The sequence below is a fragment of the Triturus cristatus genome, chromosome 4_1 (assembly GCF_964204655.1).
Source record: "Triturus cristatus chromosome 4_1, aTriCri1.1, whole genome shotgun sequence".
Lineage (NCBI taxonomy): Eukaryota > Metazoa > Chordata > Amphibia > Caudata > Salamandridae > Triturus > Triturus cristatus.
The window spans coordinates 813,279,633-813,299,620 of record NC_140585.1 but is presented as its reverse complement, the minus strand read 5'-3'; the positions used below and the strand labels follow the sequence as shown (position 1 = coordinate 813,299,620).

At 45.2% G+C, this 19,988-nt stretch overlaps 1 protein-coding gene across 1 annotated transcript in view; it reads right to left on the bottom strand.

Annotated features, from left to right (window-relative positions):
• Positions 1-19,988, bottom strand: part of CAND1 (cullin associated and neddylation dissociated 1) — a 346,610-nt gene that overhangs the window by 72,299 nt on the left and 254,323 nt on the right. The window contains exon 11 of the mRNA XM_085653462.1: positions 7,991-8,086. Within this exon, the coding sequence (XP_085509588.1) occupies positions 7,991-8,086 (96 nt within the window). The remainder of the gene's footprint in view (positions 1-7,990; positions 8,087-19,988) is intronic.

Below are 19,988 nucleotides of genomic sequence, written 5' to 3'. Positions count from 1 at the left end.
CCTTCTAGCTTGTAGAGGAGATCTGGCCTGCATGACAACCTCCTGTTCGGCCTTTCAGACAGTTGAAGACGGTCCCTATACCACCACAGGCGATGTCACCCCAGAGCAATCAGTATCATCTTGGTTTTGGCTCTGTTAAATTTGTTGATGATAATGGGTGAGAGGTATGGGATGAAAAGCGTACAGTAATGTCCCTGACCATTTCCTTTGGATCCTGGTTTGGAAATATGGATGTGAAAACGCGGCATTTTGCGTTTGCTTTGTCCACAACAGATCGATTTGTGGCATTCTCCTTTGTTGGAAAATGTCGAGCGACTTTGTGGTTTAGTATCCAGTTGTGAGCTTTGGTGAAGTTGAGACGGTGTCTGTTTGCACGTGTAGTGTGCCTGGAAGATGGATTGCGGAGATGGTCAGACATAGGGCTAGAGGCTCCAGAGACTGGGACTGTGACCGGGTGGGATTACATTTCAATTAGAAAAAAACGGTTTGAAAACTGCCTTCTGCTGTCCCCAGAACCAACCAGCCTGACCTCCTAAACAATATAGCACTCCCTCTCCAAAGTCTTTCCCATTAGCTCTTTAAAGGCAGCTTTTTTATTGAAGCTCGCCTTTTGGGTTAACACCAGGAGGGAGGCAACAACTCTACCCCATGCAGGTCCCTATTGTGTCCTTTCCTAGTAGTAGTTAGCACATCTCCCCAGGAGGGAAGAAAGCAGTCTGCAGGACAAGCCCGATGTATATCAGTAAATGGGCACTGAAACGTTGGGCAATTAAAATGGTAACTTCTAAAGTTCAATTCGATTTAACCATTAAATCAGATATAATGCACTAATTCTCTGGATACCAAACAGTACCATCCTCCGTAGTCCCATCCGGAAGTTAACAGGGCTGGTACTTTTTACTTGCCAATAGGGCTACAAGCCCTTTCACAGTAAAAATGACAATTCTGGGTTTTTCTTGTTGGAACATGTAAAAGTACAGGCTTCACTTCTCAACATACAGCACCCTGCCTTACAGCTCATTAGGCTTGTATGGGGGTGGCTTACATGCATTGAAAAAGGAGGCTTGGCTTTGCCATTACTTTAAACGGCAAAGTTGAGTTAACCGTTTTAAACTGCTCTTCCAGTCTGCAGCGGCAAACTGGGAGCCATGCTTACCCTGTACTCGTAGGGACACAACTGGTGCTGCAGTGCACGAACGATCTCAACCTACAGGCCCTCAGTACCATACACTAGGGACTTGCAAGTAAATTGGTTATGCCAGGGCATTTCAGAGCCATTACACCAGTGTCTATTAATCAAAATGGGGGCAAATGCGGGGGAGTAAACCTGCAAAAAAACGGTTTTCTTACAATAGTGTTTAGACTAAATGTTTATTCTATTATTGAAATGCATTTCTTCAGGCACATCTGCCAAGATTGTTCCGCGCACAAACAGGAAGACAAATATGAATGATGCCATTAACTCAAATGACTAAGATGGAGATGCTGGTTAGTGACAGGCAATTTGCACTTTCAAAATGTTAAATTTATCTTCACTATCACTAAATAACAGCAGAATGTGTTGCAGATTGATAGTAAATTCTGTACCCAGTTTCACGAAAATGAGGAAATGGAGCCACGTCACAAATGTAAATCAGGGAGTAGATGGCCAGACGAAGGCCAAATGGCTGCTCCAAAACACAGCTCCTGAACCAGACAGAAAAATCGTGCACTCACTCGTTCTATAAACTGTACTAAGCTGACAAGAAAAGTGTACCAACAAGGTATAGGCTCCTGTGGACACTGAAAGGCCGAAAAGAACGACCAACAGCCCTGGCATGGCGATTAAATGATAGGCAGATCACATGAGATAGCCGGTGCGCTCCTAGAGCTAAGTCTCCGGCTGTGACGTGAAAGGTGAGAAACAAGTCGAAGAGGCAAGAGGAGGATAATCGGAGACTTGGAGTGCATGTAGCATCCGTGAAGCAGTGTTGACGGGTGCTGGAATGAAGTCGCTGGAAAGGGTAATGCGTCTGCTCAAGAGGCCCTGTGGGAATTTGACAGGCTGCTGGGCCGCGAATCAGGCGCTGTAGCAATGTGCCTCAAATAGATGGAAAGGTTCGGGGGCACCAGAGGAGAGTGGAGGAGTCTGCCTGAATCAACATTGAATCAAAATTCGGGGAGAGGATGTAGCCTTACGATTAGAGCAGTCGACCTTGAAGCTGGGGAACCGGATTTTGAGTCTTGGCAACGACGCTCAACATCCTGTGATTCTGGGCAAATAACTTACTCTCCCCGTGCCTAACAAAAATGAATGTGTCCATCTGTAACAAAACTGGTGCTCATGTAATGCGCTCTGATACCCGATGTCTCGGGTCTAGTTTGCGCTATATAAAACTCTATAAAAAAAATTAAAAAAACAATAAAGGCAGGTGTGTTGTGTCTCCCCCTGGCCTTTGCTCAAGATTACTCTTTGAAGCACAGCCACAGATGGGACACTACCAGAGGGAACAGAGTGATTAAATAAGGGAAGCGGAGGAAGATGTGGTGACAGAAGGAAGATTGGAGAAATAAGAAAATCTGAGACCTCAGACATGCAGCTTGTGATAGATGTGGAGAGCGGAGGCAACTAGAAAACTGGAAAGCTACAGGTGGAGAGCTGAACAAAGCATCAGAGGTGCACCCTCTCCCTTCAGGTAGGCAATGGAGAGTACCATAAGCCCCTACCTAGCCCTCAAAACACCCACTCTCACTTACTGGAGGTAGGGAGAAATGCTGAGGCAATCAGAGATTTACAATCTGGTAAGGTGCCGGAACCCAATGGTCTGCCTATGGAATTATGGATGGCATACCTTATTCTATGAATGTTTACGGAGGCCTCTGAGAAAGTGTTTGCTGCCGTACAATCAGCACCTTGCCACGTTAGTGCCTATATTCAAGGAAAGCAAGCTGCCAGGTGACTTTGCCTCACACAGGCCAATCTATCTGCTCAAAGCGGAGATCAAGAATCTAGCAAAAGTCTTGGCGACGCAAATAGGAAAGATTGTCACCACTGTTATGCACCTAGACCAATAGGGCTGTGTGCCCAACAGGGGTACCAGACTCCATATAAGGCGGCTTTATGGGTGCATGGAGTACACAAAAAGAATGGCAGAGTCAACGGTGGTCCTGTGGTTTGACACCAACAAGACTTTTGATACCGTGGAGTGGCCCTACATGTTAGAGGTCCTGGTAAGGTTTGGATTTAGGCCCTGATATGGACTGTGGGTCAAACTATTAGATCAGAAGCCAATGGTCAAAGTTAATGCCATCTGGTCCAACCCATTGTAGCTGAAGAGGGGAGCAGGTTAATGATGTCCCTGATCTTCCATGCTCTTCACAATGGCTCTGGAGCCCCTGTTTTCTTTTTAGATTAAAGAAGGCCCTTTGGTAATGGGTTTATGTATGACCGCACGTGGGATGAGAGAATCTTGCTATACTCAGAAGATGTACTCTTATGTGGCGCAGCCCGAGATGAAAATTGATAGACTCATACAGATTTTCACAATATTTGGCATATATTCAGTATAAAGGATAAACTGTGAGCAACTGCTACTGTTTCCCCTAACTGGATGGGTCCCCTGACTAATGTATAACCTGAGTGGATGGTTCCCGCCCAAGTCCCTTGAATGCCCACTGAATGTACTGGGAGTATACATAAACTGAGACCTGGAGGAATTCCTTCACCACAAACTATATGACTTAGTAGACTAATTTAGAAATCATGTGGTTGCTGCCGAGTCGATCGCTTGTTCAAAATGGTGGCCGTTTTCGAAGTTCCTCTGCATCCTTCAAAACACTCCCCTCTGGAGTTACTTAGAAAGGCTGGATGCAGATGTTAGACGACTACTCCGGAAAGGAAAGCCTCCATGCACTGCGATCAATACATTGACAAGAGGGGTCTATTACGGGGGGTTCCTCCCTGATGTACAAAAATATTACTGCCCCTCCCCCACCCCCCCAGCTGGTGGATAAGGAATGGGCATTCTCTCCCCAGAAGAAGCAAGCCCCAAGGATTAATAAGCATGCAATTTGGTCTACCTATAGAACATAACCAGTTGTAAGAAGATGCCCACACACACAAGATTACTGCTAAAATCGTGGAAGGAAAGGAATAAATAACTAGGGTGGAAAGAGTCTTGACCAGAGAAGCACCATTCTGGAATAGGGACATGCTAAAAGGGATGGGGAAATTTTAAAGACTTCATATAGGAATCAATAAGCTAGGTGAGTAAGCTAGGAGAAGCAATGCACCAAGAATACAAGCTAAGAGACACAGAACATACTGGTACACTTAAGTCAGGTACCTGCTAGCATCTCACAAAACTACGTGATCGGCCATAGAGGACTATTCCTAGCTGGAGGATAGAGTCTTCTGAACCCATCTTTAAAAACAAGCATTGGCATAGCCAATATGTCTCGCCTTTGGGACCGTATAAGTGTTTAGCCATGCAACACTTGATGTTGTTGCACTAAGGATATTGTGCTGCATAACTCAAAACGTATAAGGTCCCAAAGGCGAGACCTGTGTAGGGTGTCAGAGCACTTTGCCTCACACATATTACACAGAGACAATCAATCATATGTGTGTAAATCAGTTTATAGGAAATGTTACAAAGGCTAGAGGACTACAAGGTGTAGGAGTGACATGTCATCCATACTGGTAGGCAGTGTAGTCTAAGAGTGCTTGGTCTTGAGAAGCACAAACTCATGATTGAAAGGGGAACATCATAGTTGGGGGTTCACTTTCATAATAAGAATAGATTTCGATACAAATGAACCCTTTTTGCAACATTAATCTATGCTCTAATCTATACTTTGCAGTGTGCATGCAGTTCTTCGATGACAGTTAATAATTCACTGCTCTATATTAGGACTTTAACGTATAAACTGCAAGTAACAAAAGGAAGTCTGTTAGAAAAGCAGTAACCCTCTGACCTATTTCCATTATATGCACTTTATGCTCTGCATGGTACACATTATGTGCAGCAGGCATATTAATCTGTGCTAATTTGTGATCCATCAAAACCTCAACTAGACAAAACTCTGATCCCCTCTCCAAGATAACATTATCCATTGGAGTTATCTTGACATATGTATTGTTGCTTGGAAATAGCTGGACGCAAGGAAATAAACGTGCAAAACGGTGCCCCCTTAAGTCAACACCCGGTGCGGTGGCACCGGTCGCATGACCCTTGAGCAGCGCTGGCCATGGGTACAAAACATGTTTTTCTGAATAAAGCTTAAGCAAATAAACATCTACTAATCCTCGGCTAGACCCAATCACTGCCTTGTGGAATAGAAACCCCAGGAGTGTTTTCGATTCTCGCTTCACAGCAGAGAATCAAAGAACGGAAGTGGTCTGTTCTGCATGTCACGTTTGTTAATCGTCACTGCTGCTCGTCACACATCTCTGCAGTCTGCCAGAGGCAGCAGGAGTAAAATATAAACCGTTCATAATTCTGGACAAAGTCTAGGTAACACCACACGCACTCTGCCTCTAGTGGTCCACACCTACATTCAAATTAGTTGTGCCAAAAACGTTATTTAAAGTGACAAGAGGGGCAAACCTTTATCCCTTCAGATAAAGTGATGCATGTGATGCACCTTGCATCACATGAAAGCACATTCTGGTAAAACTAAAACTAAAAAGAATCTTAAACATTTCAGAAAAACTTAGACAGCTGTATTTAAATGGGGCTTCGAGGCGAGCCTGCACTTTCAACAACTATAAAATATCGCACGCACCAGGTTTACCTACAATGGGCGGAAATTATGTTTAACTGTCGCGCAAATCGAAATCATTTATTCACTGTATTGACCTCGAACAGATGAAAGGCTGAGCTACCCTTGTTGGGGCTCAGACTACAGGCTCCCACTTTCAGTAGTGAGCTATTTACTCACTCATCCATCTCACCGGTGAGTACTCCAGCTTATGTTCTAGCTCCTTAACATTGGCTGCAGTTTACTTCCAGAAGTTGTAAACATACCGACTCTTGGAGCATTAAAATTAAACTTAACTGAGTAGGAAGCAGGGCACGAGACAAATAATTTAGCATAAACTTGGTATCTGTCGGGTCGTGAAAGCGAAAGTAATGGCAGGGATGCGCTCTGTGGTGGGTGAGGGGCAGAGCGAATCGCTTGGGAGAGCAAGGCTTAATGAGCCATTAAAGCCACATGGAGACTACGCGCGTGCACGCGCTCGTGAAAGCAAGCTTGAGGCCAGGAAAAGATTGTGGTAGCACTTTGAAAAGCAACCAACTAAATGTCTCGCAGAGCAGCGCATGCGCTGGCTCAGCGAGACCTAATGAGATTGCCACAATTTCCAAAAAAAGTCAAAAGGAGTATTTGATAAGTGATAGGGAAAGGGGAACTGGTGCACTAGAAGATGAAGAATTGGAGGATGTCCGTAGAGCCCAAAGAAGGTGGCAATCAGACCAGGGTTCAGACACGAGCAGCTGAAGAACCTGCATAGGTCATACTATTCAAGAGAATTATTAAAGTGGAGAAGATTTATACCGATAGATGCACAAGGGGATGCACAAGGGGATGCAATTAATAGGGCACATCAACATATACTGTGGTTTTGTGCTGAGGAATGGGTGTGGGGGTATGAGAATGTCTGGGGCAAGTCATTGGCTTGCAAGTAGAGTGGGCGACCAAGTTATTTCTGATGAACATATGAGAAGAAAAAGGTCCGTCAAGGCCTAATTGTGGCAACAATAAATGTTGCCGGAATGTGGGAAGTAAACCTGCCAACTGAGCTATGCAGCAGGTAAGAAGACATTGACTGGTGTATACAGCCGAAAGGCAAATATATGAGGGAAGGGGACACCCCCCAAAAGTGGGGGAAAATGTTTGAAACCATGGAAACACTGAGGAATTTTCTTACTTAAGTGGAAAAAACTGCTGCCGCTGAGAGGCCCTTTTTTAATGCTACAATCGAAAGACAATGGAAATTAGATTTATTACTTGTTTCTTGGTGACACTGTTTTGAATTGAAATTGTTGATAAAAAGATTTTTAAAACAAACGAACATCTGTGAAAACGTACTTTTCCTAGATGTGCACATAAAATAAATGTTCTCAGGATCCACACGTGTTGTATCTCAATAAATTTAATTTCCTCATTAGCTATTGGTCTCACAGGAAAATGGTGAGCAGATGCTTGTGTTTCTTGCTGAAACGTGCACAATTAAGGCCAACTCCTGCAGTTCAACAATCATGATAGTCAGAATAAGAGGAAATTTGAATGTTTCCCCAGCAAAAAAACTGCCCTAAGTATCAAAAGGTGAACATGACAGGATTAAAAACAACCTGTGAAAAAGATCATGCAGTCATCATCAAAGTAGAAGAGAAAGGATTTATTTTTCTTTTCATTTAGAAGTGAAGAATGCCCATTAGCCGCAAATCCCCTCCGCTTCTACTACTAGGATTTTCAGAGCGCGTACCATGCTACTGACGTATAGTCAGTACCAAGAAAGGGGCAATAGTTTCCTGTTAGGACTGAAAATATACAGACAATGCAAAAAGGAAAACAAGGGTGTAACTGCAGTCACAAAATAGCTCAAGATACAAAAGTAATATGCGGTCCCTGTTGAATAATTGACTACATTTCTGTCTTGGAGCACAGCATGGAGGAAAATAGTTCTTGTCAGTGGTAAAAGATTAAAAAAGGGGCCGATTTGTGCATGCTAAATGAAATAAGGGAATATTACAAACAATCCCAGTTACAGGTTTTTAAAAAAATTTTAAATGATACTGGCGGTTTCCTATCTTCAGGAGATGGGGAACTTTAACACAGGAGCTATATTAATTTTGATGGATGCAATTTGCTATTACTTTATGAAACAAAGTAAACAAAGTAATCTTTGCTTTGAAAAATAGAATGCACTGAAAGGTGACTTTTGCTAGTTCTTTAAATCAATGAATTAAAAATATACTAACTTTTTCAAAAGTATGTGGAAACTTACCAATGCAGTTCTTTAGCAATGGGTCTATAGGTTGTGGATGATCTGATATGGTAAATTTCACAGCAGTTACTACAGAACTTCGCGCATAAGATGATCCTATAGTGAAAAATCACAAGTTAGACATGAAAGGTGACAGATTTCAAACAGGGTTTTCTACTTCACAAAATACATGAGTTGAAGAAGCTAAGGAAATGCTACACAAGGAACATCACCATATGTTCTCCCTTGAGATATTGACATGAATGTAGAATTTCTTTTTGGCAACATTAAATACGGAGCAATCATTTTCAAAGACAAATAAGAGTGTGATTTCGATTCTCACAACTTTTGCAGTTCATAATGGTTCAATTTGCAAAATGGCAGCTCCCTCATGGCATTTTTACTGCATGTGATCAGCAATATTTTTCTGAAAAATATTTTTTTACTTTTTATTTTTCACCGCCATTCTATACTGAGTTTGCGACCATTTACCTCACAAATAATCAATAAGTATGAGCTGCAAAACACAGCAATATGGTACTCTTACTACTTTCTTCAATTCAGTCTGTGTCATCCTAGTAGGAATTATTAAAATGTGCATCCCATTTTTAAGAACTTTGCAAAAATGGTTAATCTGCAGCTGAATATCAGTTATCCATGTAACATGGCATTCTCCTGTCATTTAGTGTCGGGACCCCTGAATTGTTCGTATTTGTTTCCAAAGAAAGAAATGGTAGGTATCTTCGAAGAAGTGCCTGAAAACAGACCCTTCATGACATCAACTCAAAAGCCATACCTTGTCAGGTAATTTCTAAAAACTCCATGCAATCAACAGCTGGACTATACAAACACTACAAATCTCTCTCTCTTTCTTTCTCTCTTTTAGAGTGAGCAACTGTTTCACATGCAAGTCTACAACAAATATTAAGTTGAAAAATAATTATTACAGACAAGAAACATGTCTTCCGCAGGGTATAACACAGAGATTCCACATTAGGTACAATTAGAAACCACGTTTTGAGAGGTGGGTTATGGTTTGAAGTATCCTGATTTTTTTTATAGCATCACTTGCTCTTCATGTGAACCCTTTCAAAAGGCTGAATCAAGACAATAGTTTTAAAATGTGCGCATCAAACTTCATGATTGCGGCTTCATAAACCTCAACCAGCAGAATGACTTGCAAAAGAGCTAATAATAGCAGGTCTTCACCTGCAAGCGTACCCAAACCATGTCTTGCACCTGCTGACAGAACAACTTGGGTCATTCCAAAATACCACATACCAAATTGGATGCTGTGATTGTGTCCTAAACTTGATACGAACATCCTGTGATTTCAAAGACTGTTGTTATAACACTATGGTGCTTTATTGCTCAACATCAAGAATTTCTAACCACTTCTGTTCCTCAGAGAAAATTTTGATAAACGGTATTTCGTTTGTGATAAAAAATAAAAATAAGTTCAGTGGGATTTCCCTCCATAATCTTAGTAAAAGTGAAAAATCTACTGGATCAGACTCAATTTATGTAATGCACCCCTTTAACCTTTGTTTTTTTATCACAGCTTTTCTAACTCATATTTAAAGTAGAGCATACACTCAAACCACTGTGGCAACCTGAAACGAATGGTCCCAGGTGTCCACTGACCAACCCCCCTGGTGCCAGAGCTGTAACAGACATGCACACTGGTAGAAATAGTGATCCCATCAGACTTAACACATTCATCTCCTTTAATATGGATGCTTTCTAATGCACAATTTCGCATCAATTTCATACATGATGACCTGTATCATGGGAAGAACGGATAGTGGAGTGCAATGAGGGATCTTTTCCATATCTAGTTAATGCAGTTGCAATAAAGATACAAAATGCATGGCGGTACCCCAAACGTAACACAAATTGAATATGCTACTTACCAGTATGCATCTGTTCTTGGCATGTAGGGCTGCTGACATTCATATCTGTGCATAGATCGCCGCCTAGTGTTGGGTCCGGATGTTTGCACGTTGTTGTCCTGGAAGAGTCTTCGAAGTATCCTTGGATAGGTGACTCCTCCCCTGGACTACAGTGCGCATGGGCATCCTCTCCATCCTCAGATTGTTTTTCGCCATTGTGGCAGTGATGGAGTAGATACAGAAAGTGATGACCATGCTTGCAGTAATTCTGAGAGCTGCAGCTGCGACAGGCGCCGGGGAGGAGGGAGGGCGATATGAATGTCAGCAGCCCTACATGCCAAGAACAGATGCATACTGGTAAGTAGCATATTCAGTTCGAGGCATGTGGGCTGCTGAATTCATATCTGTGCATAGAATACATAGCAGTGCCCTCTATTGGCGGCGGCTACCCGTGCCAGCTGCAGCGGTCTGAAAAAGTGTTTTGAGAACAGCCTGTCCTACAGCTGCCTGCTGTTTTGACTGCACATCTACGCAATAGTGTTTTGTAAATGTGTGTGTAGTGGACCATGTGGCTGCTCTGCATATATCATGCAGGGGAATATTTCCTAGGAAGGCCATGGAAGCCCCCAACTTACGTGTTGAGTGGGCTCGTGGTGGAATAGTTAATGTGCGTTTTGCTTTTTGATAACAAATTTGGATACACTTAACTATCCATCTGGCTATCCCTGCTTTGGAGATGGCGTTACCTTTGTGGTGTGGGGCAAAGGCAACGAACAGTTGTTTTGTCTTCCTGAAGGGTTTAGTCCTATCGATGTAGTACATGAGGGCCCTCCGTACATCTAGCGTATGTAGTGCCCTTTCTGCAACAGTTTGTGGGTTTTGGAAGAAAACTGGCAGTTCAATAGTCTGATTCATGTGGAACTGCGATATTACTTTGGGCATGAATTTGGGGTTGGTACGTAGTACGACCCTGTTGGTGTGAACCTGTATAAATGGCTCTTGAACGGTTAGTGCCTGGAGTTCACTAACTCTTCTTAGGGAAGTGATCGCTACAAGGAAGGCCACTTTCCAGGTAAGGAATTGAATCTCGCATGAGTGTAGAGGTTCAAAGGGTGGACCCATCAGGCGTGTGAGGACCAAGTTGAGGTTCCACATTGGAGCCGGTGGGTGGCTTGGTGGAATGACTCGTTCGAGTCCTTCCAAGAATGCTTTGATGGCAGGCACTCTGAATAGAGAGAGGTGCTGCCTGGTTTGCAGATAGGCTGAGATTGCGGTCAAATGGACACGTATAGAGGTGTACGCCAGATTGCATCGATATAGGTGTAAGAGGTAACAGATGATGTTTTGGATGGATGCGTCCAGCGGGTTGATGTCATTATTACCGCAATAAATGACGAACCTTTTCCATTTGGCTGCATAGCAAGCCCTGGTAGTGGGTCTCCTGGCCTCCTTGATGATGTCCATACAGTCAGGTGGCAGGTTGAGATAGCCAAACTCTAGGACTTCAGGAGCCAGATCGCTAGGTTCAGCTGTTGCGGATCTGGGTGCTGAACCTCTCCATGGTTCTGCGTTAAATGCGCGGGTTTGATCCGCAGCCTTTGATGCGGCACCACGGAAAGTTCGAGGAAGGTGGTGTACCACGGCTGGCGTGCCCACGTGGGAGCAACTAGGACGAGTGTCAGGGAGTGTTGTCGGAGTTTGCGGGCCACTAGCAGTATCAATGGCGCTGGGGGAAAAACGTATGCAAATCTGCCGGACCAGTTCATCCATATCGCATTGCCCTGCGACTGCGGATGTGGGAATCTGGCGGCGAAGCTTTGGCATTTTGCGTTTTCGCTTGTCGCGAATAGGTCTATCTCCGGATGACCCCACTGCTGGAAGTACGGTTGGAGTACTGATGGGTGTAACTCCCACTCGTGCATCTGGTGGCTGTGTCTGCTGAGCAGATCCGCCATCTGGTTGTCCTTGCCAGGGAGGTGTTCCGCCATGAGGAACATGTTCCTTTGAATGGCCCACTTCCACATGCTCTGAGCCAGATGAGACAACTGTGGAGAGTGTGTTCCTCCCTGTTTCTGTATGTAGTACATTGCGGTCATGTTGTCCGTCCGGATCAACACGACCTTGTTGCATATATGTACTTTGAATGCCTTCATGGCTAGGAAGATTGCCATCAGTTCCAGAAGGTTGATGTGCAACTTCTTTTGTTGTGTTGTCCATAGTCCCTGCACTGTGTAGTGGAGTACATGAGCTCCCCATCCCTGGAGAGACGCGTCCGCTGTCAGTACTATCTGTGGGACAGGCTCTTGGAATGGTCGGCCCTTGCAAAGGTTTTGTGGATTCCACCAATGCAGAGAGTTGTATGCCCGACCGCTCACCAACACTAGGTCCTTTAACTGTCCTTGAGCCTGATTCCACTGACGTGCTAGGCACTCCTGAAGTGGGCGCATATGTAATCTCGCGTGCGGGACTATGAAGATGCAGGAGGCCATCATGCCTATCAACTGCATAAGCACTCGCGCTGGAAGTGAGTGATTGGGTTTGAACTTGGAGATCAGCAGTTGTATGCTGTTGATCCTCATTAAATTTGGCTGAGCTGTGGCCGCCAGAGTGTCTATGGTCGCGCCTAGGTACTGTTGTACGTGTGCGGGCTGGAGATGGGACTTTGGATAATTTAGTGAGAATCCCAGACTGTGAAGAAGGTGAATGGTGCGGGACATGTGGCTTGCACATTGCTGGGCTGACTTCGCTTGAACGAGCCAGTCGTCTAGGTAGGGGTAGACGTGTATATGCTGCCTCCGTAGATGTGCTGCCACCGTAGCTAGGCACTTCGTGAAAACCCTGGGCGCTGTTGTCACGCCGAAGGGAAGGACTTTGAACTGATAGTGCTGCCCCTGAACAGTGAACCTGAGGTATTTTTTGTGTGAGGGGTGGATGGGTATGTGAAAGTACGCATCCTTGAGGTCCAGTGTGGCTAGGAAGTCTCCCTGCTTGAGAAGCGGAAGGACTTGCTGTAGAGTGAGCATGTGAAAGTGCTCTGAAAGAATGTACTGGTTCAGGGGTCTCAGGTCTAATATAGGTCTGAGCGACCCGTCCTTTTTTGGAATTAAGAAGTAGAGGGAGTACACTCCCGTACCCTGCTCGTTGATGGGTACGACCTCTATAGCGCCTTTTAGAAGCATACTTTGCACTTCCTGCTGTAAGAGCGTTAAGTGCTCCGAGGACATAGGACGGCTTCTTGGTGGTATTGTGGGTGGAGTGGAGGTTAACTCCAGACAGTAACCGTATTTTACAATATCTTTGACCCACCTGTCCGTGGTGATGGAGTTCCACGTGGACAGGAACCTTTGTAGCCTTCCCCCGACAGGTGTTATGTGGTCGGGAGGAAGGGAGAGGGCGTCACTGCTTGTTCTTGGGGGAGGACCTGGTGTTGCCGTAGCCACGTCCTCTGCCCTTTGTACTGGAGCCACGATATCCACCTCGGGTGTTTTTATCGTAGGTGGTCTGTGTATTGCCTTTGTTATATGTTTGTTGTGACCCCTGTCCTCTACCTGCTCCCTTGTTTCCGGGGCGACGAAAGGAGCCGCTCCGAAAGGACTGAGTTTGTAGGGCGCCCATGGACTTTGCAGTGTCCGTGTCCTTTTTTATCTTTTCGAGGGTGGTGTCAACCTCTGGCCCGAATAAATAGTCGGGGTTGACGGGCTGGTTCAGTATATTGTTTTGTACCTCAGGTTTGAATCCTGAGATCCGTAGCCAGGCATGATCGTCGCAGCATGACGCTTGTGTTTATGGCTCTGGCAGCCGTGTCTGCAGCATCTAGTGCACATTTGATGGAAGCGTTCGTGAGTAGCTGTCCTTCTCTGATGAGCATTTCTGCGCCTTCCTTGAACTGGTCAGGGAGATGTTGGAATATTTGCTCCAGTGTGTCATAGTGCGCTCTATCATAGCGAGCAAGGAGCGCTTGAGTGTTGGCTATGCGCCATATGTTGGCAGCTTGGGCGGCAACTCGCTTGCCAGAGGTCTCTAACACCTTGGACTCTTTGTCCGGGGGAGGAGCGTCACCTGTCGTTTGCGAGTGTGCCCTCTTGCGTGCATTCGCTACGACGATGGAGTCGAGTGGTAATTGGCCTCTGATGTAAGTAGGATCCCCAGGTGCTGATCTGTATTTTTTATCAATCCTGGGGTTTATCACTCGTGCCCTGGTGGGTTCCTTGAAAATGTCCTTGGCTGGTTTGAGGACCCCCTTCAACATTGGCAGAGTCTTTACATGTCTTTCTGAGGATGCAAAGGTGTCCATTAGAAAGTCATCTTCGATGGTATCCGAGTGAAGCTGTACCCCATGGTTATTTGCAGCACGTTCAATAAGAGCGTTGAACGCCGCAGTATCCTCCGTAGGAGATGTTTTTGCCCCATAGAGTTGTTGGTCCTGTGCATCGAGAGGTGCACTGGGGTCTGCAGGGTCGCCCCAAGTTTGATCAGGGTCCTGCTGGTCATCAGGGTCCGTGTCTACATGGTAGGGGACTTGGTCATCCATGTAGTCCTCCAATGCATCCGTATCGGAGCGTGTGGGGGAGAACCGGTGTGGATCCTGGTAGGATGAATGGAAGGGTTCATAAAGGAGAGGTTCCGATTCTACAGGCAACTTCCTTTTTAGTGGGATCCTGAAAGGGTCCAATGGCGGCTCCGAAGTGATCCTTCGGTCGTGGAGAATCATCCTGCCAGTGTCGGCGTCGATGATACGTGCCGGAGACGTCTCAGCAGGTGTGACCGTAGGTTGGGTGACCCGTGTCCTGAGCTGGAACATTTTTGGGATTGTCGACGGAGGCAAGCCGAAGGTAATGTTGGCCGGCACCGAAGAGGCTGCTGGAGCTCCGATGGAACCGGAACCCGACGTGTCCTGGAGGACAGCCGTGGTTTTGCTGCCTTGCGTCGCACCAGGTCGTACTTGGGGCGCCTTGGAGGCTTTGGCACCGGCCAGGTTCGCAGAGGCTGCCGTGGATTTTTTCGGCGCCGGCGGTTCATCGAGTCGAGGTGCGGAGATCACCGTCGAAGTCTTCGATACGTGAGGCCTAGGTGTCGTCGAGGGAGCGATGCGAGACACAGCAGGCGGTACGGCCCTTGGTGTCGTTGGTGCCGGTAGCCGAGCAGGTTCCGTTTGTCGACTCCAACGTCGCCCGCTTCAAGTTCGGCACCGAAGTCTCTCTTGGTGCGGTCGGTGCCGACGCGTTGCGCTGGCGTCGAAGGCCTCGATCCGACCAGCGCCACTTTCAGTTTCGGTGGAACCGGAGCAGCTTTCGGTTTCGGTTTTGTGGTAGGGAAACCAGCTTGTTTATGCAGTAATGGCTGCCGCTGAACGTCCGAGGCCGGGCCCGAGGGCGGGGCCGAAGAACTGCGGGATGGGTCTCGGGTAAGGCCCGAAGGCGATCCCTCGACCGGAGCCATAGGCTGTGGCACTGGTGTTTCTTCGGTTTGAACAGGTAGGCCTTGTTCATCATTGGAGCTACTCTCTTCGGCCCCTAAGGCCTCCTCGTCGTCTCCTACCTCGGTGTCGTCTTCACCTCTGTGGAAGAGTGACTCGTCTATCTCGTCCGATCCGGGTTCGTGTTGGGAAACGGGACTGGAGGGCAAGACTTCTAATTCCTCGACGTCTTCGGCCTCGTCGAAGATGTCTGTTGGGGCCGGTGCCGCGTGCTGCGCCTCGAGTCTCGCCGCTCGTCGATTCCGTAGAGTCTTCTTGGAACGGAACCGGGCACAGGCCATGCATGTCGATTCGTCGTGGTCCGGCGAAAGGCATTTGTTGCACACCGGATGGACGTCGATGTGTGGGTACTTCGCATTGCATACCGGACACCTTTTGAATGGCGTCCTCGATTCCATCGTCGAAGTAGTCGATGGACAGGTAAATGCGAAAAAAGTCGGTGCTGAAAGTTAGTAAACTAACAGGATTGTATCGAAACCCGATCGATAAACAGTACCGACGCAAACTAAAGGCCTTTTGGCCTCGACAAAATATTTTCCTAACTTGAGCTAAGATAGCACATCCGAACCCAATGGCGGAAAAAAACAATCTGAGGATGGAGAGGATGCCCATGCGCACTGTAGTCCAGGGGAGGAGTCACCTATCCAAGGATACTTCGAAGACTCTTCCAGGACAACAACGTGCAAACATCCGGACCCAACACTAGGCGGCGATCTATGCACAGATATGAATTCAGCAGCCCACATGCCTCGAACTTACATAATACGTATCAAACATTTTTGCTGTGCTAATGTACCACTTCCTTGTAGAAGGTCTCCTGGTCCTTCAGCAAGTATGCATGTGAACTCTGAGGGTAAATACAACGGTTATGGCAACAGAAGCAATGCTACTAAAACTAAAGACTGGTCTGATAAATATCTTCCCCCTAAGGATAGTCTCAGTAGTCTTGCTAAATATCTGATACAAACTCATGAATATAAAATCTGCTATGGAACCTCCCTCTGAAAATGCCAATTAATAGTATTGGAAACAGGAAATCCATGGTTTTACAAAGCTAAACTTTTGTAAGGCTCTCCATTTCTGGTACAGGTGGTCTAGTGGCAGCAGTCTGAACTCCCATTTTCACACGCCATAAAAATATTAAAATAGGTAATCTCCCAAGTCACTGTCTAGACCTAGAAAGTACTTTATCACTAAAGCCATTTCCCTCTGCTGAGCCCACTCACAGTCTGGCACTTAACTCCTTATATACATTGTCTAATTTATTGCATCTGAACCAGTCAGGCACTCCATGTGTGGCTCAGTCCCAGTCAGGCACAGCCTGATGATGGTTGTTGTCCTTTTGAGTTTTATATCTGAAACTTCTTCCCTTTGTGAAGCTTGTAATACTCCCCCAACCATGTGAATACATTGCCAGTTTTTTAAAACTAGATTTTCTCTATTTTAACAATGATATCATTAGCATTCCAGCCATTCAAACAAGGGACACAATATTAGAACGGTAGGAAAGGATTAATGTAAGAATGATGCCTGGCAATTTCGTTGCCTGATTCACAAGTCAACAAATTTACATTTGGAAGCGCAATCAGCAAACTGCAACTCTCCTAATCAGGGTAAAGCAAGAAGTTACCATTCGCCAATGAACTGTAAAGCACCTGTGTGGCTCAGCTGATCTGTGCACACATTTTTGTTTAATCCCTGGCCTTGGAGTAACGAATAGTTTACCTGTCGGTGTAGTTTTGCAGCTTGAAGAATTTTCTGGATCCACTATGCTGTGCATTATTTTTGCCATCTAGTGGTTGAGTCCGGAAATGTAGTATTTCTTCTCTTTTTTTGTTGTTGCTGTTGGTGGGCATCGACAACGTAATACAATTTGGTGTCCTTCTGTGACGTCGACGGGCTTCCCCCTTTGGTAGCCATCTTCGGATTCTTTTTTTTTTCCTCCTCATAGTTCTCTTCCTTGGCAGAGGAGGGTGGGTTCGCTAGTGAATCAAAATTCTTCAAGCTGCAAAACTACACAGACAGGTAAACTATTCGCTTTACAGCGTGAATCTTTTCTGGATTCACTATGCTGTGCATAGACTTTGTAGCGGTTTGCTAGTTTTGTGGTGGCTGGGTGGAAGATGAACTTTGGTTTATAAATAGATGCTGTAAGAACTTTTGTCCTACTTGTGCTACTTTGTTTATTTGGATGTCCACACAGTAATGTTTGGTGAAAGTGTGTACCGAAGACCATGCTGGAGCCATGCAAAGGTCTTGGATTGTTTGCAGTAAAAGCAATTGTTGCTCCTTTATTCCTTGTTGAATGTGCCCGTGGTGCCCCTTGTAAAGTTTGTCCTGCTTGCTTGAGGCACATTTGTATGGCTTGTGCTCTCCATCTTGCGATTGTGCTCTTGGTTACTGGTCTTCCAAGAAAACCTTTTGCAAAGGATACAAATCACTTTTGATTTCCTGTATACTTTAGTTCTTTCCACATAATACATGACTGCTCTTCTTGTGTCAAGTGTGTGCAAAGCTCTTTCGGCTTTGTTCTTTGGAGTTTGAAAGAAACTTGGTATTTGTTTAGTCTGAATTATGTGAAATCTTGATACCACCTTTGGCATGAATTGTGGATCGGTCCTCATGACAATCCTGTTACTATGTATTTGGAAGTAGAGTTCCTGTAGTGTTAGTGCCTGTAATTCGCTAACTTTACGTAAGGATGTTATTGCTACTAAAAATGCCATCTTTATTGTAAGCATTTGTAGCGTCGCATTGTGCAGTGGTTTGAAAGCTGCTTTCATCATTTGTGCTAGGACGATGTTCAGATTCCAAGTTGGTGCTGGTACCATCTTTGGTGGTGCAATCCTTTTTGCACCTTCTAGAAACCGTTTGACCACGTGTGAGGTGAAGAAGCTCTTCCCAGTTTCCCCTCTGGTATACGCCACAATTGCTGCTAAATGTACCTTCAGTGATGTAAAGCATAATGTACTTTGTAGTAAATGTGTGAGGTATTTTAGCACTGTTCTTTCTTTTGTAATCTTTCTTGAAAGACACCATTGTGTGCATCTTTTCCATTTAGCTGTATACCATTTTCTTGTTGTTGGTTTCCTAGCTTCTCTTAAAACAGACATTGCGCTTTCTGGTAGTTTGAGATGTGCGAATTCTAAGTCCTCAGGAGCCATTCCGCTAGGCCTTAAGCTCTCTGGTTCTGGATGAAGAACTTTTCCTTTTTGCATTGTTAGCAAATCTTTTCTTTTTGGAGGTTTGTGCATTGTTCCTTGTAAAGTTTCCATTAGTTCCGAGAACCATGTTTGTCTGGCCCACTGTGGTGCTATGAGAATCATTGTCATTTTGCTGATTCTGCATTTGCTGATCACTTTGTTCAGTAATGGTATTGGGGGGGAAGCATACGCAAATATCCCCGACCAGTCTATCCATAGCGTATTCCCTTGGGACTGTTTGCAAGGTTGTCTAGATGCGAAGTTTTGGCATTTTGCATTGTGGGGTATGACAAATAGGTCTATTTGTGGTGTTCACCATTTCCTGAAAATTCTTTGTACTTCTCTTTGGTTCAGTTCCCACTCGGGGGATGATGTTATTTGTCTGCTCAGTCCGTCTGCTTCTACATTGTCCTTTCCTGGTAGGTGTATTGCTAAAATGTCTATTTGTTTTGGGATTGGCCATTTCCAAATCTCTTGTGCTAGAGTTGAGTGCTACAGACTGAGTCCCTCCTTGTTGGTTTATGTAAAACATAGTTGTAGTGTTGTCTGTTTGTATCAACACCCTTTTCCCGTATAGCTCCTTCTTAAAGGCTTTTAAGGCTAAGAACACAGTTTATAGCTCTAAGATATTGATGTGTTTCACCGCATCCTGTGGTGTACACAATCCCCTTACTTTGAGATTGTCCATGTGTGCTCCCCATCCTACTAGGGACGCATCTGTTATGGTCACTGCTGGAGTTGGTGGTGTGAAAAGTCTCCCCTGTGTTATGTTTGCTTTGTTCCACCATGCCATCTCCTGATGAACTCGGTTTGTGACAACCACTAGATCCTCCCAACTACCTGTAGCTTGTGACAATTTTTTTGGAGCCGTTCTTGAAATGGTCTCATATGTAGACAAATATTGGGAACTAAATGAATGCATGAGGCCATCATTCCTAGCAATTTCCCCATTGTCCTGACGGTCAGATGATGCCCCTTGTATAGGTGAGTCTCCTTCAATAGAGCCGATCTCCTTCTCTCGCTGGGGAATGCTTTCCCTAACACAGTGTTTATCTCTGCGAACAAGAACACCTTCTTGCGCTCCGGTTCTATTGATGACTTTTCCCAGTGTATGGAGAAACCCAGCTGAACTAGTGTCCTTAACATTTGTTGTATATGCCGTTTGCATAGGCCGTAAGAGTTTGCTCTTACTAACCAGTCGTCTAAGTAGGGATAAACATGAATTCCTTCTCTTCTGAGATGTGCTGCTACTGCTGCCAGGCACTTTTTAAACACCCTTGGTGCTGAATTTAGTCCGAAAGCAAGTACTCCGAACTGGCAGTGTTTGTCCTCGACAAATCTTAACATTCTTTTGTGTTTTCTGTTCATTGGGATGTGTAGATATGCATCCTTTAAACCATGTAATCTCCCCTTTGCAACTGAGGTAATACCTCCTCTAGTGTAGTCAT